The sequence below is a fragment of the Bombina bombina genome, chromosome 4 (genome assembly GCF_027579735.1).
Source record: "Bombina bombina isolate aBomBom1 chromosome 4, aBomBom1.pri, whole genome shotgun sequence".
NCBI lineage: Eukaryota > Metazoa > Chordata > Amphibia > Anura > Bombinatoridae > Bombina > Bombina bombina.
This window is the reverse complement of record NC_069502.1, coordinates 236,187,786-236,212,510: the sequence shown is the minus strand read 5'-3', so window position 1 is coordinate 236,212,510 and position 24,725 is coordinate 236,187,786. Positions and strand designations below refer to the sequence as shown.

At 40.2% G+C, this 24,725-nt stretch overlaps 1 protein-coding gene across 6 annotated transcripts in view; it reads right to left on the bottom strand.

The window, feature by feature from the left end:
- Positions 1 to 24,725, bottom strand: part of AGFG1 (ArfGAP with FG repeats 1) — a gene marked incomplete in the record, with an annotated part of 358,154 nt that overhangs the window by 116,088 nt on the left and 217,341 nt on the right. For 2 of the 6 annotated variants that reach the window (XM_053709845.1, XM_053709844.1), the window contains 2 exon segments: positions 1,756 to 1,947; positions 2,556 to 2,627. In XM_053709845.1, the coding sequence (XP_053565820.1) occupies positions 1,756 to 1,947; positions 2,556 to 2,627 (264 nt within the window). 6 annotated transcript variants of the gene reach the window in all.

Genomic DNA, 24,725 nt, shown 5'->3' with positions numbered 1-24,725 from the left:
ATATACGGTTAAGCATGAGATCCAATATGATCACTAAAACCAATTAATTTTACAATAATTATGCAAAATTTGGTAAGCAAACTAGCTCAGAATTTCACTGCATTGTGCCTGTGACTTACAGTGAAGCCTGCGTCCCTATCTTAATATTTTAATCAGTCACACAGTCTTTGTTTTCTCTTTGCAATATCTACTTGAAGATCACTACATGATTTCCTCCGCAATACCTGTAAAGTACCTCCTCACATTCTCCTAAAGAACATGCTAGATTTTTGCTGAATGTGAAATCTAGATTCTGTTTTCTCATTTAGAACCTGATATTTTAAAACATTTTTCTAAGTTAAAAAGTAAAGCACCTAACAGAAAATATTCATCTATCAAGGAGTTGTGAGTTGAAATAACTATTGTAAAGTATAACTTGAAGAACATTGGATGCCTTAAGATACTAGGCCTTAATGCAGTTTAAATAGCAAACTTTACTACCAGCTAGCAACAAAAATCTCCATAAACATCAAGGGACATTAAAGTCAAAATTCAACTTTCATGATTCAGTGTCTTGGTAACTGCAATGAAACATGAAGTGAATGTAAATTTTGATGCTAAAGTGCCCGGTTTTTAAAACTTTGATTAAAAACAGGGGCACTTTAATTCATCAAAATTTACATTTCACTCCTGTTGTGAAAAAATACTTAGCTTTTAAACTTCACAGCAGCTCCAGCTTCCTCCGGTCTCACAAGCCATTTCTGATGTCAGAAATGATTGATAGGTCATCCTCCAATCACAGCTTCACCCCCCAGGGAATCAGTGTCTGATTCAACGCTGTGATTGGAGGAAGCCAGATGCCTCATTTTAGACCCAGGAAGAGGCTTTAAAACGGGTGGAGGAAGCTGGAGCTGCTGTGAAGTTTAAAAGGTAAGTTTTTTTTTCACAACAGGAGTGAAATGTAAATTTTGATGAATTAAGTGCCCCTGTTTTTAATTGAAGTTTGAAAAACCGGGCATCAAAATTTACATTCACTTTAATTCAGTATGTTCTCAGTGAATGGAGTGAAGTTGCAAAAAAAAAAAAAAAAGCTACCAACGTAAACTAGATACATTTTTATAATTAGAATTCCCTCATTTTTTTCTTTTCAAGTATCAGAATCCTAAAAGTTACATTTTGGATTTTATGTCCCTTTATAAAAAAAAAATTCTGTTACTATCAGGGAATTAAAAGAAAACAACACTTTGTATGTAGGCCTATATTTCCCTATTTAGCGTAAAGTAAAAATAGCTAATAATTTAACAACTTGACATTATTAATTTACCAAAGAAACTATGCATTCTCAAATTGGTGCAGATCCCGGTTTCCTGAAGCAAATAGTGAACCACATTTCTTGGGTTTATCTAAAACCAAAGAAGGCCTCCAGGAGATTTCGAGAGGAAACTTGGCATTGGTGATTTTATTTTCTAATAACATAAATATTGTAATTTGGCCTCACTTTACAGGTTACTTATAAATAATAACCATAAAAAAATAATAAACAAATTACATGTATGACATGAAAAATGTATAACCACTGGAGAAACTACTAGATGACAGTGGACTAATTCATCTCAAGAAGTCTCGCTGCTTTTAAAAATATACGGGTAATCAAGAGTATGAAGTAAATTATGCCTAGTGCAGACACAGACAAACACATTTGTATCACACTCATGTCCCAATGTAAGCCCTCTTCTACATTGTTGCTAGCTGAGGCTTACAGTAACACTTTCTTACTTTGTGGAACGCTGAAGACATTGTCTAGATCAGCAAGCGCTGCATATTTATCCGTTGTGGGCTGTGTCGGTTTGTTCACGGCGGTTTTGCTGGCCACTGCACTATGGGGAGTTGAATTGAAGGCTCCAAAATCGGTGCTTGAGGACTTGGGAAAGTTGTCAAACTGGGCGAAGTTTGCATTGGCATTTGCTCCTGTGACAGAAACGGGACATCTTAAAGCATTAAGTTGTGCATTAAATATACAGACTTGCTTTTAAACAAGCATACTGTGTTTGACCAGATTTCCTGGTAATATAGAAGGAAATATAAGAAACATGCCAGAATCTAAAGCTAAATGGATCTACTATAGCATGTATTTTTAGATCAGTGGAATCCTTTTTGTGTAGAATTCATCAAAAATGTAAACAAAAAAAAAAAGACCTTAACTTAGTGAGATGGTGAATTTGATAGGGTTGTATCTTAAAAGTAGAATTGTACACTTTCATAGATGAACTAAGAAAGTGGCTCAACAGGGAGTTCATAGGAATGAATGTATGTCTGAGTACACTTCATAACAATCCAGGCCTGTTTCCTTTGATCCATATGGTTGTCCAAAACTCAGAAGAGCAAGCAAAATTCTAAAATGTTTTACTTGTCATCAGTCAGTAATATAATACTCTTTTAAAGCATGATGGTACACTCACAAACACAAGCACACACACACACACACAAATCATTTGTCTTCCAGACTACAAAAGCTAACTACTCACAAAAATAAATGAAAATCAGTAAAAGGTCCCTGCAGGGACAAGAAGACTTACGGTGAGTAGCCTGCAGAGAGAAAGCAGACGTAAAGTCGCCAAAACTGCAGCTGGAAAAGAGCGTTCTGAACGCTGAGAGGTAGAGAGAAGGAAAAGGGGTAAAAACAAAAATAAAAAAAAAATAAAAAAAAAAAGTGATGCAGAGAGAAAATCAAAGTATTCTGAAAGATTTCACAATTATTGAAATAAAATGTAAGGAAACAGAAGAAGGGATAACAAAATCATGCAGTGCCAAACATTTGCAAAACCAAATCATGCTGCACAAAAATGTATTAAATCGCAAGCTTTAATGCTCAATTTGTTCAAGTAATGTAAAAAATATACTTCTATGTCAAATCTGCATAGCGGTGGAATAATCTCAAGTCCAAGGTTCTAAGCTACATCCTATATACTTTAAAAAAAATAATTTAGGAAATTTGGGACAGCGCTTTAATGACTGGGGTTTCATTTCAAAGAAATTCAACCATACGGGTTGTACCATAAAAAAAAAATAAAAAAAAATAAAAGAATAAAAAAAAAGGTTTCAGCCATCTGTACTGTAAAGCAAATGTGTTAAAACAGGTAAACAGGTAGAGCTTACACATTACTATAGGTGGGAGATGGTCTTCGCGTTCTCATTTGGGATCTTGCAAGACACATGAAAGTTGGGACATTTGGTCAACAGCCCTAAAATAAAAAAAATCCCCTTCTGACCCTATGTTTTATATAGCTTTTCAATATTAGGACATAACATGTGGCGTAGTCCCGTTATTCCAGTAATGCAATAAAGAAAAAAGTTACCTTACAACCTAAAAAAACAAGTTCACTTCAGAGGAACACTAAAGAAAGATGGTTTCTGATATGTAAACAAAATGTGTTATGATTTTCCTGAACTGCTAACGTTAAGTTAAAGGAATAGTCTAGTCAAAATTAAACTTTCATGATTCAGACAGAGCAGCAATTTTAAGCAAATTTCTAATTTTCTTCTATTATCAATTTTTATTTGTTCTCTTGGTATCTTTATTTGAAAAAGCAAGAATGTAAGCTTAAGAGCCAGCCCATTTTTGGTTTAGCATCTGGGTAGCACTTTTTGATTGGTGTCTAAATTTAGCCACCAAACAACAAGTGCTACCCAGGTTCTGAACCAAAAATGGGCCGGCTTCTAAGCTTACATTCAAATAAAGATAGCAAGAGAACAAATACATATTGATAATAGTAGTAAATTAGAAGGCTGCTTAAAATTACCTGCTCTATCTGAATCATGAAAGTTTAGTTTTGACTAAACTATTCCTTTAACACATTTAAAAAGTTAAAATTGAGATGTGGTAGAAAATAATAAGTTAAAGATTTAATAGTGTTTTTGAGAGCACAAATATTAATCATAACTATGGTTATCAAAACAGATCTTACTATATATGAAGTTAAGAGGAGGGGGGGTATTGGAACTAGGGTTTGTAAAATCTATTTTTCAAAAAGTCAAATGAAAGGCAAAAAAAAAAAAAAAAAAAAAAAAACTTGCAGAGGTCCAAGTGTGTCACCAAGCAACAGCTTACCCTTGATCACTGCTCTGACGGAGTAAGCAATCCCATAAACAGAGCAACTTTCACTTGAAAGACTTATGCTACCCATGTGCTAAATCACTTACAAGAGTTGCCAAATAACAGTAAAAAGCAAAAAAGAAAATATAACACAGGCAATCAGCTTTATCAGTGTTGAGTACAACCTTTGCTTTTCTGTGATTTCATAGTAAATTTCCTTAAACTGAAGAGGGAAAATGTACATGCTAGGTGCATGCTGCCTTGCAAGTCTTTGAGTTAGCATCCTGATTAGATGCTTAAAGTTCCTTTACAGTAAGATGTGTGGCTACTGAAGAGATTTTGAGGAAAAATCTTGCTTTTTTTTAACCTGGAGATGTTCATGTGATATATTTCATTAAAGTGACAGTCTACTCAAGAATTTTTATTGTTTAACAAGATAGATAAACCCTTTATTACCCATTCCCCAGTTTTGCATAACCAACACGGTTATATTAATATACTTTTTACCTCTATGATTACCTTGTATCTAAGCCTCTGCAGACTGTCCCCTTATTTCAGTTCTTTTGACAGACTTGCATTATAGCCAATCAGTGCAGACTCCTAGGTAACTCCACGAGCATGATGTTAGCAATATGGCACACGTGAACTAACGCTCTCTAGCTATGAAAAGCTGTCAAAATGCATTCAACTAAGAGGCGGTCTTCAAGGACTTAGAAATTAGCATATGAGCATACCTAGGTTTAGCTTTGAACTAAGAATACAAAGAGAACAAAGCAAATTTGATGCTAAAAGTAAATTAGAAATTTGTTTAAAATTGCAATGCCTATCTGAATCATGAAAGTCTAATTCCAACTAGACTGTCCCTTTAAGCTTTCTACAGATGAAATAATTGAAAATCTTTTGTTTTGACAGAAACCATAATAATCTCCTTACTGCAATTACGACAACTGTTAATTATACAACTCATGAATGTCCCAAGATCTCATTTACCCATATGTACAATCAGAAAGGAAGTAAAAATAAACTAGCCAATTTGGAAATCTTTCACTGAAGAGTCTGATATTATATGGAAGCGCTTGCAAGTCGGCCATTTCATCAGCTCTGCATACAGTGATTCAAAGAGCGGCACCTGAGCAGTACTATGCCTAGCTTACATACAGTATCTCACAAGAGTGAGTAAACCACTCACATTTGTGTAAATATTTTATTATATCTTTTCATGTGACTACACTGAAGAAATAACACTTTGCTTCAATGTAAAGTAGTGAGTGTACAGCCTGTATAACAGTGTAAATTTGCTGTCCCCTCAAAATAACTCAACACACAGCCATTAATGTCTAAACCGTTGGCAACAAAAGTGAGTACACCCCTAAGTGGAAATGTCCAAATTGGGCCCAATTAGCCATTTTCCTTCCCTGGTGTCATGTGACTCGCTAGTGTAACAAGGTCTCAGGTGTGAATGGGGAGCAGGTGTGTTAAATTTGGTGTTATCACTCTCACACTCACTCATACTGGTCACTGGAAGTTCAACATGGCACCTCATGGCAAAGAACTCTCTGAGGATCTGAAAAAAAGAATTGTTGTTCTACATAAAGATGGCCTAGGCTATAAGAAGATTGTCAAGACCCTGAAACTGAGCTGCAGAACGGTGGGCAGGACCATACAGCGGTTTCATAGGACAGGTTCCACACAGAACAGGCCTCGTCATGGTCGACCAAAGAAGTTGAGTGCACGTGCTCAGCGTCATATCCAGAGGCTGTCTTTGGAAAATAGACGTATGAGTGCTGCCAGCATTGCTGCAGAGGTTGAAGGGGTCAGCCTGTCAGTGCTCAGACCATATGCCGCACACTAGATCAAATTTGTCTGCATGGCTGTCTTCCCAGAAGAAAGACTCTTCTAAAGATGATGCACAAGAAAGCCCGCAAATAGTTTGCTGAAGACAAGTATACTAGGGACATGGATTACTGGAACCATGTCCTGAGACCAAGATAAACTTATTTGGTTCAGATGGTGTCAAGCGTGTGTGGCGGCAACCAGGTGAGGAGTACAAAGACAAGTGTGCCTTGCCTACAGTCAAGCATGGCGATGGGAGTGTCATGGTCTGGGCCTGCATGAGTACTACCGGCACTGGGGAGATACATTTAATTCAGGGAACATGTACTGTGACATACTAAGGCAGAGCATGATCCCACACCGTCGGAGAGTGGGCCACAGGGCAGTATTCCAACATGATAATTACCTCAAACACACCTCAAAGATGACCAGTGCCTTGCTACACTCACTACTTTACAATGTAGCAAAGTGTAATTTCTTGAGTGTTGTCACATGAAAATAAAATATTTACAAAAATGTGAGGGGTGTACTCACTTTTGTGAGATACTGTAAAGGAAAAGATGGGTTAAAAACTAATAGAAGTCATTTCACAACAGGGGCTAGTGATTGATTTTCTGTGCTGCATAACATTTAGGGGTGCACAAATATTACCACAGCTAAATTAGAGTGCGAGTGCACAGTACATGTCTTCTATCACCCATACCTCCATTGTGTTTTATAACCCCTTTTGCACTTGTTTTACTACTCTCCTTGTTCTGGACACACACAAAAAGGAAAACTCTGCAAATTCAGGTCAGCTACTCAATATAAACATATTACTTTACTTCTATATTATTTATACATTGAATCAAATAGTTAAAAATTACAGCAGAAGAAATTACATTTTCCACAGATACAAACTAGAGACCTTTTAAGCAAAACACCAACGTAAACTTAGAAAGTTTGAAAACATCTATTCCTACTCTCATAAAAACATAAATTATGCTTACCAGATATATTCCTTTCTTTCCAGATAGGGAGAGTCTACGGCTTCATTCCTTACTGTTGGGAAATACAACACCTAGCCACCAGGAGGAGGCAAAGACACCCCAGCCAAAGGCTTAAATATCCCTCCCACTTCCTCATTACCCCAGTCTTTCTGCCGAGGGAACAAGGAAAAGTAGGAGAAACATTAGGGTATAAAATGGTGCCAGAAGAAAAAATAAATAATAGGGGACCGCATATAGACAAGAAAAAAAAAAGGACGGGGCCGTGGACTCTCCCTATCCGGAAGGAAAGGAATTTATCTGGTAAGCATAAATTATGTTTTTCTTTCTAAGATAGGGAGAGTCCATGGCTTCATTCCTAACTTTTGGGAAAACTATACCCAAGCTCCGGAGGACAGTGAATGAATAACAGGAGGAAACAAAAAGGAAGAGGCGGACCCTATTCCGAGGGTACCACAGCCTGGAAAACCTCTCTCCCGAAACTTGTAAACATTTTTAAAAAGTATGTAAGGAGAACCAGGTAGCTGCCTTACAAATCGGATCCATAGAGGCCTCATTCTTAAAGGCCCAAGAGGAAGCCACTGCTCTAGTGGAATGAGCTGTTATTTTCTCAGGAGGACGATGTCCTGCTGTCTCGTAAGCTAAGCGGATGACACTCCTTAATGAAAAAGATAGGGAAGTAGTCTTCTGCCCCTTATGCTTCCCCGAATAGACAACAAACAAAGATGAAGATTGTCTAAACTCCTTAGTAGCATGAAGATAGAACTTCAAGGCGCGAACCACATCCAAATTGTGAAGTAAGCGTTCCTTCGATGAAGAAGGATTAGGACACAAGGAAGGAACCACAATCTCCTGATTGATGTTGCGATCTGACACAACCTTAGGAAGAAAACCTAATTTAGTACGTAAAACTGCCTTATCTGCATGAAATATCAGATAAGGGGGTTCACATTGCAAAGCAGATATCTCAAAAACTCTGCGCACAGAGGCAAAAGCCAAAAAAAAAGAGAACCTTCCAAGATAACAATTAAATCTCAACGGAATGCAGAGGCTCAAACGGAACCTGTTGCAAAACCCGAAGAAGAAGATTTAGGCTCCAAGGAGGAGCCCCAGAACTAAACACAGGTCTGATCCTAATCAGAGCCTTAACAAAGGACTGCACGGCTGGAAGCTCAGCCATTCTCTTGTGCAATAAAACCGACAGGACCGAAATCGGTCTCCTCAGGGAACTAGTAGAAAGGCCCTTCCCTAGCCCATCCTGGAGAAAAGATAAGATCCTTGCACGCTCTTCACACCAGAATAAGTATGTCCTCCACACCTTGTGGTAGATACGGCGAGTAACTGGTTTACGAGCTTGAATAAGAGTATCAATGACACTCAGATAAACCTCTCTTGGCTAAGACTAAGCGTTTAATCTCCACGCAGTCAGCCTCAGAGAATCTAGATTTTGATAAACAAATGGACCTTGTATCAGCAGGTCTCTGCGACAAGATAACTTCCACAGAGGAGATGAGGACACCCCCACTAGATCCGCGAACCACGCCCTTAGCGGCCAAGATGAAGCAATCAGGATTACTGATACCCGCTCCTGCTTTATGTGGGCCATCACTCGAGGAAGAAGCGGTAATGGAGGGAAAAGATATACGAGTTTGAACCTCCAGGGCACTGCTAGTGCATCTATTAGAACCACTCTGGGATCCCTCAACCTGTACTGGGGTAGCTTGGTATTGAGATGGGACTCTATAAGTTCTATCTCCGGCGTCCCCCACTAGCTGCATATCTCTGCAAACACCTCGGGATGGAGAGACCTTTCCCCTGGATGGAAGGATTGCCTGCTGAGAAAATCCGCCTCCCAGTGGTCCACAACGGGAATGTGGATTGCTGACAGCGAACAGCTGTGGGCCTCCGTCAACTCCAGAATCTGAGATACTTCCTTCATCGCCAAGGAGCTTCTCGTTCCCCCCTGATGGTTGATGTAAGCCACAGAAGTTATATTGTCTGATTGGAATCTGATAAACTGGGACAAACCCAGAAGTGGCCAAGCCTTCAAAGCCTTGAAGATTGCCGTAGTTTAAAAATATTGATCAGGAGGGAGGACTCCTTTTGAGTCCACAACCCCTGTGCCTTCTTGGCACCCCAAACAGCTTCCCATCCGGATAGGCTTGCATCCATAGTCACAATCTCCCAGGATGGTCTTAAGAAGCATGTCCCTCAGGATAGATGATCTGGAAAGAGCTACAAAAAGAGCAATTCTCTCGACCGGATGTCTAATACAATCTGTTGAGACAAATCTGAATGATCGGCGTTCCACTGCCTCAGCATGCACAGTTGTCTGGTCTGAGGCGGAACCTGGCAAAAAGAATGATGTCCATGCAGGAGACCATGAGACCAATCACCTCCATACACTGAGCCACAGAGGGACTCAAGGAGGTCCGAAGGGCAAGACATGCCGAAGTTAGCTTGCAAAGTCTCTGGTCTGTTAGAAATATCCTCATGTATAAAGAGTCTATTATAGTACCCAGGAATTCCCCCCTGGTACTTGGCATAAGAGAACTCTTTTCCAAGTTTATCTTCCATACACGTAATCGAAGAAGACTGAGAAGGGACTCAGAATTCTTCCGCAAGACAAAGGGATCATGCTTGCACCACATTATCATCCAAGTATGGGGCTACTGCAATACCCTGAGTTCTGGCAACGGCTAGAAAAGCCCCCAGAACCTTTGTAATGATTCTTGGAGCAGTAGCTAGGCCAAACAGAAGGGCAATGAACTGGAAGTGCTGGTCCAGGAATGCAAACCTCAGGAACTGAAAGTGTTCCCTTTGGTTTGGAACATGAAGCGTCCTTCAGATCTATAGTGGTCATAAACTGGTCTTCCTGAATTGAAGGAAGGGACACTGAGAAATTTGTTTAAGCACTTTAGGTCCAGAATTGGGCGGAAAGTTCCCTCCTATTTATAGACCACAAAAATCTTTGACTAAAACCCCAAACTTCTTTCTTCGATAGGCACTGGGACAACAACTCCTAAGGAGGATAGATCCCGAACGCACCCTAGAAAGGCAACCCTCTTTTCTGGTCTGGTAGACAGATTCGAGAGAAGGAATCTGCCCCTTGGCGGATGAGATTTGAAGCCTATCTTGTATCCATGAGATACCACCTGCAGGATCCACAAATCCTGTACGTCCTTGAACCAGGCGTCTGAAAAAAAGAGACAGTCACACAAGAGATACAAATGAAAAAAAAGAGCAACTCTTGGATATTACTAGGGAATAGGATCAAAAGAATAATGCATGCTGAAAATGACAGCTGGGAGGGCACCAGACTTGAGGTACAAGTAAGTTCAGTCATTATTAAGGGACATTGTACTGTATACTTCTTTCATAAGGTGGTGAGAGCTCATGAGCCATTTCTTCCAGCCACAATGAGGAGGCAAAGATTACCAAAGTTTTAAGAGCACTTAATCCCTCCCACCTCTTTGGTATTCTAATATTTTCTTTGCCTCTATAGGATGAACATGAAGAATGGAGGTGCTCCAGCTTCTTCGTGGAGAGGGGTCCTCAGACCAATTTGAGGCCCATTTTACCCTCAGAGAGCTGCTACTGGGAGAAAGAGAGGAGATTGGAGTAGAGGGTAGATGACACAATTACTCTAAGTGAAGGAGTTAATCAAAAGCCTGCCACAGGTGGTGCAGGGACCGGTCTCTTAGCCTCCTCCTGTTGTGACGTTGATATACTCCACACATTTATCCTCTACTGTGACGTACACACCACTGGATGGGCCCTCTACAGAATCAGTATTTCCTGCAGCCAGTTTGCACAATAGAGTGGGTGCATATGAGGTAAGTGCAGTCATTCCTTGAACTCACATAGCCTACACAAGCTATTATTAGAACAACCAATTTTTAAGTACATCATAGCCGGGGAACACACAAGTGTAATAGACTAATTCCACTTTTATTACTTAGACTTTTCATACTTAGTCTAGTAATTAGGTAAACTTTATTATGGAGTAATAGCTGCTACTTACTATTCATCTAAATCACCTGGGAGTTACATCTCAATGCAACCTCAAACCCTCTGTTATATACACAGTAAAAGGGATTTAATTATTTTGCAATGTGAGGGGGAATCACTCTGTATTTTATGTTTGCGTGCACTAGCTCAGCATGGCTGTTACAGTTAGTAACTGAGCTATTTCCCTCTCTTTTTTGAAATTCCTTTTTTGTTTCTTAGTGCAACCCCCATTTTTCAAATGTCCTCTTACTGAAGGGTAAGATTTTTATACAGTGCATTGTTATTATTTACTATAACTACACAAGGAGTTTTTCCCTTTAATTCATATGTCTGACTTTATTCTAAAAGGTTAGAGTTGCATTGTTTCCAAACATTTTATTTACTGTTTTTACATGAACATACAGTGGTTGTCTTCATTTATTTTATTTATCAGTTTGTGTATTCTTTAATGGAGAATACAGAAATTAGTCCCCACTACCTTACGTTGTTCCATTAGAGGGTAGAGAGGGTCGCTGGTAAGGAGCCGAAGTGGGTCTCGGCCCACCATCAAACACTAGACCCCCCCCCCCCGACTAGTAGAAGGAACTATCCTTCTCCAAAGGAAGATCTCCCCACTGAAAGATCTAAACTGGTAAGAACCCAGAAGACCAAATCCTCCAAGCAAAATGCTTGCTGAGGAACGAAAAGAATAATTGGAAGGGAACTTCCAACACCCAGACCTCCCTAGGACACTCTCTTCCCACAGACAAGGAAGCAACAAGTCCAAACCGCCACGGAGAGGCTTAGGAGAGAAAAACATTTTTCAGAACAGGGAGATCTGAACGGAACACTGGGAGTGCCCAAACCGGTATTCCATGTAAGTCTGTAAGACAGACACAGCAACTCCATGCCGAAGTCTCAGTCTCGGCTGTGAATATCACTCTCCACCCCCGCGTCGACGAAGACCAGAAAAGGGAATTGGAGGGCATACCCAGAAGGCAAAATTTGCCCAAAAACATAATTTATGTAAGAACTTACCTGATAAATTCATTTCTTTCATATTAACAAGAGTCCATGAGCTAGTGACGTATGGGATATACATTCCTACCAGGAGGGGCAAAGTTTCCCAAACCTTAAAATGCCTATAAATACACCCCTCACCACACCCACAAATCAGTTTAACGAATAGCCAAGAAGTGGGGTGATAAGAAAAAGTGCGAAGCATATAAAATAAGGAATTGGAATAATTGTGCTTTATACAAAAAAATCATAACCACCACAAAAAAGGGTGGGCCTCATGGACTCTTGTTAATATGAAAGAAATGAATTTATCAGGTAAGTTCTTACATAAATTATGTTTTCTTTCATGTAATTAACAAGAGTCCATGAGCTAGTGACGTATGGGATAATGACTACCCAAGATGTGGATCTTTCCACACAAGAGTCACTAGAGAGGGAGGGATAAAATAAAGACAGCCAATTCCTGCTGAAAATAATCCACACCCAAAATAAAGTTTAACAAAAAACATAAGCAGAAGATTCAAACTGAAACCGCTGCCTGAAGAACTTTTCTACCAAAAACTGCTTCAGAAGAAGAAAATACATCAAAATGGTAGAATTTAGTAAAAGTATGCAAAGAAGACCAAGTTGCTGCTTTGCAGATCTGGTCAACCGAAGCTTCATTCCTAAACGCCCAGGAAGTAGATACTGACCTAGTAGAATGAGCTGTAATTCTTTGAGGCGGAGTTTTACCCGACTCAACATAGGCAAGATGAATTAAAGATTTCAACCAAGATGCCAAAGAAATGGCAGAAGCTTTCTGGCCTTTCCTAGAACCGGAAAAGATAACAAATAGACTAGAAGTCTTACGGAAAGATTTCGTAGCTTCAACATAATATTTCAAAGCTCTAACAACATCCAAAGAATGCAATGATTTCTCCTTAGAATTCTTAGGATTAGGACATAATGAAGGAACCACAATTTCTCTACTAATGTTGTTGGAATTCACAACTTTAGGTAAAAATTCAAAAGAAGTTCGCAACACCGCCTTATCCTGATGAAAAATCAGAAAAGGAGACTCACACGAAAGAGCAGATAATTCAGAAACTCTTCTAGCAGAAGAGATGGCCAAAAGGAACAAAACTTTCCAAGAAAGTAATTTAATGTCCAATGAATGCATAGGTTCAAACGGAGGAGCTTGAAGAGCTCCCAGAACCAAATTCAAACTCCAAGGAGGAGAAATTGACTTAATGACAGGTTTTATACGTACCAAAGCTTGTACAAAACAATGAATATCAGGAAGAATAGCAATCTTTCTGTGAAAAAGAACAGAAAGAGCAGAGATTTGTCCTTTCAAAGAACTTGCGGACAAACCCTTATCCAAACCATCCTGAAGAAATTGTAAAATTCTCGGTATTCTAAAAGAATGCCAAGAAAAATGATGAGAAAGACACCATGAAATATAAGTCTTCCAGACTCTATAATATATCTCTCGAGATACAGATTTACGAGCCTGTAACATAGTATTAATCACGGAGTCAGAGAAACCTCTATGACCAAGAATCAAGCGTTCAATCTCCATACCTTTAAATTTAAGGATTTCAGATCCGGATGGAAAAAAGGACCTTGTGACAGAAGGTCTGGTCTTAACGGAAGAGTCCATGGCTGGCAAGATGCCATCCGGACAAGATCCGCATACCAAAACCTGTGAGGCCATGCCGGAGCTATTAGCAGAACAAACGAGCATTCCCTCAGAATCTTGGAGATTACTCTTGGAAGAAGAACTAGAGGCGGAAAGATATAGGCAGGATGATACTTCCAAGGAAGTGATAATGCATCCACTGCCTCCGCCTGAGGATCCCGGGATCTGGACAGATACCTGGGAAGTTTCTTGTTTAGATGAGAGGCCATCAGATCTATCTCTGGGAGCCCCCACAATTGAACAATCTGAAGAAATACCTCTGGGTGAAGAGACCATTCGCCCGGATGCAACGTTTGGCGACTGAGATAATCCGCTTCCCAATTGTCTACACCTGGGATATGAACCGCAGAGATTAGACAGGAGCTGGATTCCGCCCAAACCAAAATTCGAGATACTTCTTTCATAGCCAGAGGACTGTGAGTCCCTCCTTGATGATTGATGTATGCCACAGTTGTGACATTGTCTGTCTGAAAACAAATGAACGATTCTCTCTTCAGAAGAGGCCAAAACTGAAGAGCTCTGAAAATTGCACGGAGTTCCAAAATATTGATTGGTAATCTCACCTCCTGAGATTCCCAAACTCCTTGTGCCGTCAGAGATCCCCACACAGCTCCCCAACCTGTGAGACTTGCATCTGTTGAAATTACAGTCCAGGTCGGAAGAACAAAAGAAGCCCCCTGAATTAAACGATGGTGATTTGTCCACCACGTTAGAGAGTGTCGAACAATCGGTTTTAAAGATATTAATTGAGATATCTTCGTGTAATCCCTGCACCATTGGTTCAGCATACAGAGCTGAAGAGGTCGCATGTGAAAACGAGCAAAGGGGATCGCGTCCGATGCAGCAGTCATAAGACCTAGAATTTCCATGCATAAGGCTACCGAAGGGAATGATTGTGACTGAAGGTTTCGACAAGCTGTAATCAATTTTAGACGTCTCTTGTCTGTTAAAGACAGAGTCATGGACACTGAATCTATCTGGAAACCCAGAAAGGTTACCCTTGTTTGAGGAATCAAAGAACTTTTTGGTAAATTGATCCTCCAACCATGATCTTGAAGAAACAACACAAGTCGATTCGTATGAGACTCTGCTAAATGTAAAGACGGAGCAAGTACCAAGATATCGTCCAAATAAGGAAATACCACAATACCCTGTTCTCTGATTACAGACAGAAGGGCACCGAGAATCTTTGTGAAAATTCTTGGAGCTGTAGCAAGGCCAAACGGTAGAGCCACAAATTGGTAATGCTTGTCTAGAAAAGAGAATCTCAGGAACTGATAATGATCTGGATGAATCGGAATATGCAGATATGCATCCTGTAAATCTATTGTGGACATATAATTCCCTTGCTGAACAAAAGGCAATATAGTCCTTACAGTTACCATCTTGAACGTTGGTATCCTTACATAACGATTCAATAATTTTAGATCCAGAACTGGTCTGAAGGAATTCTCCTTCTTTGGTACAATGAAGAGATTTGAATAAAACCCCATCCCCTGTTCCGGAACTGGAACTGGCATAATTACTCCAGCCAACTCTAGATCTGAAACACAATTCAGAAATGCTTGAGCTTTCACTGGATTTACTGGGACATGGGAAAGAAAAAATCTCTTTGCAGGAGGTCTCATCTTGAAACCAATTCTGTACCCTTCTGAAACAATGTTCTGAATCCAAAGATTGTGAACAGATTTGATCCAAATTTCTTTGAAAAAACGTAACCTGCCCCCTACCAGCTGAACTGGAATGAGGGCCGTACCTTCATGTGAACTTAGAAGCAGGCTTTGCCTTTCTAGCAGGCTTGGATTTATTCCAGACTGGAGATGGTTTCCAAACTGAAACTGCTCCTGAGGACGAAGGATCAGGCTTTTGTTCTTTGTTGAAACGAAAGGAACGAAAACGATTGTTAGCCCTGTTTTTACCTTTAGATTTTTTATCCTGTGGTAAAAAAGTTCCTTTCCCACCAGTAACAGTTGAAATAATAGAATCCAACTGAGAACCAAATAATTTGTTTCCCTGGAAAGAAATAGAAAGTAGAGTTGATTTAGAAGCCATATCAGCATTCCAAGTCTTAAGCCATAAAGCTCTTCTGGCTAAGATAGCCAGAGACATAAATCTAACATCAACTCTAATAATATCAAAAATGGCATCACAGATGAAATTATTAGCATGCTGGAGAAGAATAATAATATCATGAGAATCACGATTTGTTACTTGTTGCGCTAGAGTTTCCAACCAAAAAGTTGAAGCTGCAGCAACATCAGCCAATGATATAGCAGGTCTAAGAAGATTACCTGAACATAGATAAGCTTTTCTTAGAAAAGATTCAATTTTTCTATCTAAAGGATCCTTAAACGAGGTACCATCTGACGTAGGAATGGTAGTACGTTTAGCAAGGGTAGAAATAGCCCCATCAACTTTAGGGATTTTGTCCCAAAATTCTAACCTGTCAGGCGGAACAGGATATAATTGCTTAAAACGTTTAGAAGGAGTAAATGAATTACCCAATTTATCCCATTCCTTAGCAATTACTGCAGAAATAGCATTAGGAACAGGAAAGACTTCTGGAATAACCGCAGGAGCTTTAAAAACCTTATCCAAACGTATAGAATTAGTATCAAGAGGACTAGAATCCTCTATTTCTAAAGCAATTAGTACTTCTTTAAGTAAAGAGCGAATAAATTCCATCTTAAATAAATATGAAGATTTATCAGCATCAATCTCTGAGACAGAATCCTCTGAACTAGAAGAGTCCAAAGAATCAGAATGATGGTGTTCATTTAAAAATTCATCTGTAGAGAGAGAAGATTTAAAAGACTTTTTACGTTTACTAGAAGGAGAAATAACAGACAAAGCCTTCTTTATGGATTCAGAAACAAAATCTCTTATGTTATCAGGAACATTCTGCACCTTAGATGTTGAGGGAACTGCAACAGGCAATGGTACATCACTAAAGGAAATATTATCTGCTTTAACAAGTTTGTCATGACAATTAATACAAACAACAGCTGGAGAAATAGCTACCAAAAGTTTACAGCAGATACACTTAGCTTTGGTAGATCCAGCAGGCAGTGGTTTTCCTGTAGTATCTTCTGGCTCAGATGCAACGTGAGACATCTTGCAATATGTAAGAGAAAAAACAACATATAAAGCAAAATAAATCAAATTCCTTATAAGACAGTTTCAGGAATGGGAAAAAAATGCCAAACATCAAGCTTCTAGCAACCAGAAGCAAATGAAAATGAGACTGAAATAATGTGGAGACAAAAGCGACGCCCATATTTTTTGGCGCCAAATAAGACGCCCACATTATTTGGCGCCTAAATGCTTTTGGCGCCAAAAATGACGCCACATCCGGAACGCCGACATTTTTGGCGCAAAATAACGTCAAAAAATGACGCAACTTCCGGCGACACGTATGACGCCGGAAACGGAAATGAATTTTTGCGCCAAAAAAATCCGCGCCAAAAATGACGCAATAAAATGAAGCATTTTCAGCCCCCGCGAGCCTAACAGCCCACAGGGAAAAAAGTCAAATTTTGAGGTAAGACAAAATATGATAATTTAAAGCATAATCCCAAATATGAAACTGACTGTCTGGAAATAAGGAAAGTTGAACATTCTGAGTCAAGGCAAATAAATGTTTGAATACATATATTTAGAACTTTATAAATAAAGTGCCCAACCATAGCTTAGAGTGTCACAGAAAATAAGACTTACTTACCCCAGGACACTCATCTACATGTTTGTAGAAAGCCAAACCAGTACTGAAACGAGAATCAGTAGAGGAAATGGTAAATATAAGAGTATATCGTCGATCTGAAAAGGGAGGTAAGAGATGAATCTCTACGACCGATAACAGAGAACCTTATGAAATAGACCCCGTAGAAGGAGATCACTGCATTCAATAGGCAATACTCTCCTCACATCCCTCTGACATTCACTGCACGCTGAGAGGAAAACCGGGCTCCAACTTGCTGCGGAGCGCATATCAACGTAGAATCTAGCACAAACTTACTTCACCACCTCCCTTGGAGGCAAAGTTTGTAAAACTGATTTGTGGGTGTGGTGAGGGGTGTATTTATAGGCATTTTAAGGTTTGGGAAACTTTGCCCCTCCTGGTAGGAATGTATATCCCATACGTCACTAGCTCATGGACTCTTGTTAATTACATGAAAGAAAAACAAAACAGCATCCAAGATCTACCCTGGTGTCTACACCAGCAACTACGGTCTAGATCCAACTCTGAGGATTGAAAAGAGATGAGAAAAACCCAAAAGGTCTATTAGTAGGCTAAGGAAAGAAACCCATAAAACTCAAAAATCTGTAAGCAGGATACTGCTATCTAAACCCCCAGATCCTAAGAAGGAAACCTAGGATCAGAACGAGGATTACAAGATACGGTTCCTAAGAACCAGATTAACTCAAACAGTATGAGCCAGGAAAGACATCCTTCTTCCTAACAAAAGGAAGGGAGAACCATACATTCTTCAACAAAAAGAAGAACTAATAAGCTCTGCTGAAAAATGATAGAGCCCAAATAGGATGGGAAGACCATCCCCTAACTAGGGTATGCACCAACAGTGGAGGAAAATATTCCCACTAGTCCCACAGTGTGATAGATACAGAGACAATGACTCCAAAGGTCACTTGAAAAACTTCCCTTTCTCTGAAAAGACAATTGCCCGGAAGAATCCTAGTTCTGGCCTCTAGGACTAGATCCATATGATCCAGTATCAAGTACCCACCACAGATACTACCTAAATAGGTCCAGCCTGTTAACTAGGATAGATGGGCCTTGTATAGAAAGGAGCAACCCCAACTAATATCCACAACAGGTCCTGCCTGTTATCTAGGATACAATGTATCTGCCGGAACAATCAAGGAGAAAACGAAACTTCTTAGGTTCCAGCAAGGGTAGAACAACTGAATAATCAAAATAAAGAAATTAAGCTCCAAGGCTTAACATTTTCTCAAAATCATCGGGGGAACTATCACCCCGAACAGAAATCTATGAGCTTCCACCGAAAGTCTCCAACAATCTCGACCATCAAAATCGATAGGACCAAAAATCCAATGTGACGAAATGTCTTTCTAAGAAGAGTTTATATAACAACTCAGAGCTCTTAAAGAAAAAATAAAAGCTATCCGGACCGGAATAGTAAAGTAAAAAAAAAAAAAAACAGGCAAACACCCTGAAAAAAAGGAGTGTGACTTGACATTAAGACTTTGTTCAGGTTTAGGTTTACAGTATATCCAGTGTCTAAACCAATGTCTCCTCTTTGGAACATTACAAACATTACTTTTTTTTTTCACAAGCTTTATAGGTTTCTCTTTTTGAACCTGCATACTTTGAACATTTAGCTTCTGTCCTTGAATTTTGTGTTTTTAGCAATATCTTCTGCTGGAAGACCATCTGTTTTTTTTTTTTAAAACTTTTTAATTTATTTTTGAACTAAAGTACATTTTTCGGATATCGTCACTCAGGAGATTATAGCCCATTTCCTTGTCCTAATCCAATGAATTAATTTGATGGTCTCTTTCTTTAAATATTGTAAGAGCATTAGAATTCCGTTTTCAAATTACAAGCAATTAAAACAGTTTAATTTGTTTGTCCCTTGGTCCACATTAAAGGGACACTGAACCCAAATTTTTTCTTTCGCGATTCAGATAGAGCATGAAATTTTAAGCATCTTTCTAATTTACTCCTATTATCAAATTTTCTTCATTTTCTTGGAATCTTTATTTGAAATGCAAGAATGAAAGTTGAGATGTCGGCCCATTTTTGGTGAACAACCTGGGTTGTCCTTGCTAATTGGTGGATACATTAATCCACCAATAGAAAAGTGCTGTCCAGAATCCTGAACCTAAAAAAAGCTTAGATGCCTTCTTTTTCAAATAAAGATAGCAAGAGAACAAAGAAAAAATGATAATAGGAGTAAATTAGAAAGTTGCTTAAAATTGCATGAGCTATCTGAATCATGAAAAAAAATTTTGGGTTCAGTGTCCCTTTAACCATTTGAGTGCTAATGCCGGCTCTGAGCCGTCACAGAGTTTCCCACTCTGGTGCTAATGACAGCTCAGAGCCGTCACTAGCACTCTCCCACCTTGAGGGAGATCTGGGGGCTCCCACCCGCTCCTACCCCGGCGATCGTGCCTGTAGAGTGACAGGCATCGCCGGGGCTTCCCGTTTTGCGTGGTGACGTCACGCACAATAACGTGATGACGTCACTGCGCAACTTTATTTATACTTAATGTTAAGTATAGGAGCAGGGGGCATGCTGCTTAGAAGCCTGTATCTCAGGCATCTAAGCAGCTACAGACCCACCATTGGAAAAGTAATCACCTAACCTTTCCAACAGTGTAAGTCGGGTCTGAAAATAATAATAAAAAAGTTTAAAAACAAAATATTCAAAAAATAAAAAAATTAAAAAAACATTCAAAAATCTTAGCACCCAGTTGGGAAAGTGCTTAGCACTCAAAGGGTTAAGGTCGGAGGGCCACATGAGTTTCTTAAGCTTTTTTGGAAAAATCTCCTGATTACCCAGGTTTACTTGGAGGTGGGATAGTCTTTTCCAAAATACATTACCACCCTTTTTTCTAGATCAGTTGCTTCTATTTGGACTTTCAAGAATGAGGATTATGTTGAATAAATTTTGCAAGGCAGCATTCTCTAAATTCTACTACTTTAATGTGTTTGGTAGGAAAGTCCTATAGGCAGCAGGGTCTAGTAATTAAGTGTCTGCTTTAAAAATGTTTATCCCGTCCAATTACTCGTGGATTCCACAGCTTTGGTATAAGTTCCCTGGATAATGGATTGTGGTCTCTCACCACCTAATGAAAGAAAACAAAATGTATGCTTACCTGATAAATTCACATTTCTTTCATTGGAGCAGTTCTAGCTTGCACCTCATTTTCCTACTTTGTCCTGTCCAAACTTTCTACTTCTCCTTTCTTGGCTAGACTAGAATACCAGAGAGGTGAGAGAGATCAAGTGTTCTTAGAGCTTTAGAAATCTTTGCCTTCTCCTAGTGGTCATGAGATGAATCCCATTAGCAATGGCTCATGGACTCTCACCACCATGAAATAAATGAATTTATCAGGTATACATACATTTTTTTTCTTCCCTTTAATGTGTTCCATAAGATCCTTTTTAACCCGCTGGAGGGTATTCTCTTGTGTACAAATAACTACTTTATCTTGCCATCTGAAATATCTACTCCTGTCAGCTAAAACCACTACCTGCCCAGAGGCAGATCTTTAATTCCACTTTCTGCAATGAGAGAATTTTTCTGCAGGTCATTTTAAAATGAAATATAAAAAAGCAATTTAAAGTTTTAGAATATATTGCAGTGCAAATTAGCTTCAGAGAAGAAAAAAACACAATTTATGCTTACCTGATAAATGTATTTCTCTTGTGGTGTATCCAGTCCACGGATCATCCATTACTTATGGGATATTCTCATTCCCAACAGGAAGTTGCAAGAGGACACCCAAAGCAGAGCTGTTATATAGCTCCTCCCCTAACTGCCATATCCAGTCATTCGACCGAAAACACGCAGAGAAAGGAGAAACCATAGGGTGCAGTAGTGACTGTAGTTTAAATAAAAAAATTACCTGCCTTGAAATGACAGGGCGGGCCGTGGACTGGATACACCACAAGAGAAATAAATTTATCAGGTAAGCATAAATTGTGTTTTCTCTTGTAAGGTGTATCCAGTCCACGGATCATCCATTACTTGTGGGATACCAATACCAAAACTAAAGTACACGGATGAAGGGAGGGACAAGGCAGGTACTTAAACGGAAGGTACCACTGCCTGTAGAACCTCTCTCCCAAAAATAGCCTCCGAAGAAGCAAAAGTATCAAATTTGTAGAATTTTGAAAAAGTGCGAAGCGAAGACCAAGTCGCCGCCTTGCAAATCTGTTCAACAGAAGCCTCATTTTTAAAGGCCCAAGTGGAAGCCACAGCTCTAGTAGAATGAGCTGTAATCCTTTCTGGAGGCTGCTGTCCAGCAGTCTCATAGGCTAAGCGGATTATGCTTCTTAGCCAAAAAGAAAGAGAGGTTGCCGAAGCTCTTGATTGATATTCTTGTTAGATACCACCTTAGGTAAAAACCCAGGTTTGGTACGCAGGACTACCGTATCCGTATGGAAGATCAGATAAGGAGAATCACATTGTAAAGCAGATAACTCTGAGACTCTACGAGCCGAGGAAATAGCTACCAAAAAAAGAACTTTCCAAGATAAAAGTTTGATATCTATGAAATGAAGAGGTTCAAACGGAACTCCTTGAAGAACCTTAAGAACCAAATTTAAGCTCCATAGTGGAGCAACAGGTTTAAACACAGGCTTGATTCTAGCCAAAGCCTGACAAAATGCCTGAACGTCTGGAACATCTGCCAGACGCTTGTGCAAAAGAATAGACAGAGCAGAAATCTGTCCTTTTAAGTTACTAGCTGACAATCCTTTTTCCAAACCATCTTGGAGAAAGGATAATATCCTGGGAATCCTGACCTTCCTCCATGAGTAACCCTTGGTTTCACACCAATAAAGATATTTACGCCAAATCTTATGGTAAATTTTCCTGGTAACAGGCTTTCGTGCCTGTATTAAGGTATCAATGACTGACTCGGAGAAGCCACACTTTGATAAAATCAAGCGTTCAATCTCCAGGCAGTCAGTCTCAGAGAAATTAGATTTGGATGGTTGAAAGGACCCTGAAGTAGAAGGTCCTGTCTCAGAGGCAGAGTCCAAGGTGGAAAGGATGACATGTCCACCAGATCTGCAGACCAGGTCCTGCGTGGCCACGCAGGCGCTATCAAAATCACTGATGCTCTCTCCTGCTTGATCTTGGCAATCAGTCGAGGGAGCAGAGGAAACGGTGGAAACACATAAGCCAGGTTTAAAGACCAAGGAGCTGCTAGAGCATCTATCAGCGTCGCCTTGGGATCCCTGGACCTGGATCCGTAACATGGAAGCTTGGCGTTCTGGCGAGACGCCATGAGATCCAGTTCTGGTTTGCCCCAACGATGAATCAATTGTGCAAACACCTCCGGATGGAGTTCCCACTCTCCCGGATGAAAAGTCTGACGACTTAGAAAATCCGCCTCCCAGTTCTCTAAACCTGGGATATGGATAGCTGATAGGTGGCAAGAGTGAATCTCTGCCCAGCGAATTATCTTTGAGACTTCTAACATCTCTAGGGAACTTCTTGTTCCCCCTTGATGGTTGATGTAAGCCACAGTCGTGATGTTGTCCAACTGAAATCTGATGTACCTCAGAGTTGCTAACTGAGGCCAAGCCTGAAGAGCATTGAATATCGCTCTCAGTTCCAGAATATATATTGGGAGGAGTGTCTCCTCCTGAGTCCACGATCCCTGAGCCTTCAGGGAGTTCCAGACTGCACCCCAACCTAGAAGGCTGACATCTGTTGTTACAATTGTCCAATCTGGCCTGCGAAAGGTCATACCTTTGGTCAGATGGACCCGAGATAGCCACCAGAGAAGAGAATCCCTGGTCTCTTGATCCAGATGTAGTAGAGGGGACAAATCTGTGTAATCCCCGTTCCACTGACTGAGCATGCATGGTTGCCGCGGTCTGAGATGTAGGCGTGCAAACGGCACTATGTCCATTGCCGCTACCATTAAGCCGATTACTTCCATACACTGAGCCACCGAAGGGTGCGGAATGGAATGAAGAACATGGCAGGAACTTAGAAGCTTTGATAACCTGGACTCCGTCAGGTAAATTTTCATTTCTACAGAATCTATCAGAGTCCCTAGGAAGGAAACTCTTGTGAGTGGGGATAGAGAACTCTTTTCCTCGTTCACTTTCCACCCATGCGATCTCAGACATGCCAGTACTATGTCCGTATGAGACTTGGCAATTTGGAAGTTTGACGCCTGTATCAGGATGTTGTCTAAATAAGGGGCCACTGCTATGCCCCGCAGCCTTAGGACCGCCAGAAGCGACCCTAGAACCTTTGTAAAGATTCTTGGGGCTGTAGCTAAACCAAAGGGAAGAGCTACAAACTGGTAATGCCTGTCTAGAAAGGCAAACCTGAGAAACTGATGATGATCTTTGTGTATCGGAATGTGAAGATAAGCATCCTTTAAATCCACTGTAGTCATATATTGACCCTCCTGGATCATAGGAAGGATGGTACGAATAGTTTCCATCTTGAATGATGGAACTCTGAGGAATTTGTTTAAGATCTTTAGATCCAAAATTGGTCTGAAGGTTCCCTCTTTTTTGGGAACCACAAACAGATTTGAGTAAAAACCCTGTCCCTGTTCCTCCTTTGGAACTGGATGGATCACTCCCATAACTAGGAGGTCTCGTACACAGTGTAAGAATGCCTCTCTCTTTATCTGGTTTGCAGATAATTGTGAAAGGTGAAATCTCCCTTTTGGGGGGGAAGCTTTGAAGTCCAGAAGATATCCCTGGGATATAATTTCCAACGCCCAGGGATCCTGGACATCTCTTGCCCACGCCTGGGCGAAGAGTGAAAGTCTGCCCCCTACTAGATCCGTTACCGGATAGGGGGCCGTTCCTTCATGCTGTCTTAGAGGCAGCAGCAGGCTTTTTGGCCTGCTTACCTTTGTTCCAGGTCTGGTTTGGTCTCCAGACCGTCTAGGACTGAGCAAAAGTTCCCTCTTGTTTTGCATTAGAGGAAGTTGATGCCGCACCTGCCTTGAAGTTTCGAAAGGCACGAAAATGAGACTGTTTGGCCCTTGATTTGGACCTGTCCTGAGGAAGGGCATGACCCTTTTCCTCCAGTGATATCAGCAATAATCTCCTTCAAACCAGGCCCGAATAGGGTCTGCCCCTTGAAGGGAATGTTAAGTAGCTTAGATTTTGAAGTCACGTCAGCTGACCATGATTTAAGCCATAGCGCACTGCGCGCCTGTATAGCAAAACCAGAATTCTTAGCCGTTAGTTTAGTAAAATGAACAATGGCATCAGAAACAAAAGAATTAGCAAGCTTAAGTGCTCTAAGCTTGCCAAGTATGTCATCCAATGGAGTCGCTACCTGTAAAGCCTCTTCCAGAGACTCAAACCAGAACGCCGCAGCAGCAGTGACAGGAGCAATGCATGCAAGGGGCTGTAGGATAAAAACTTGTTGAACAAACATTTTCTTAA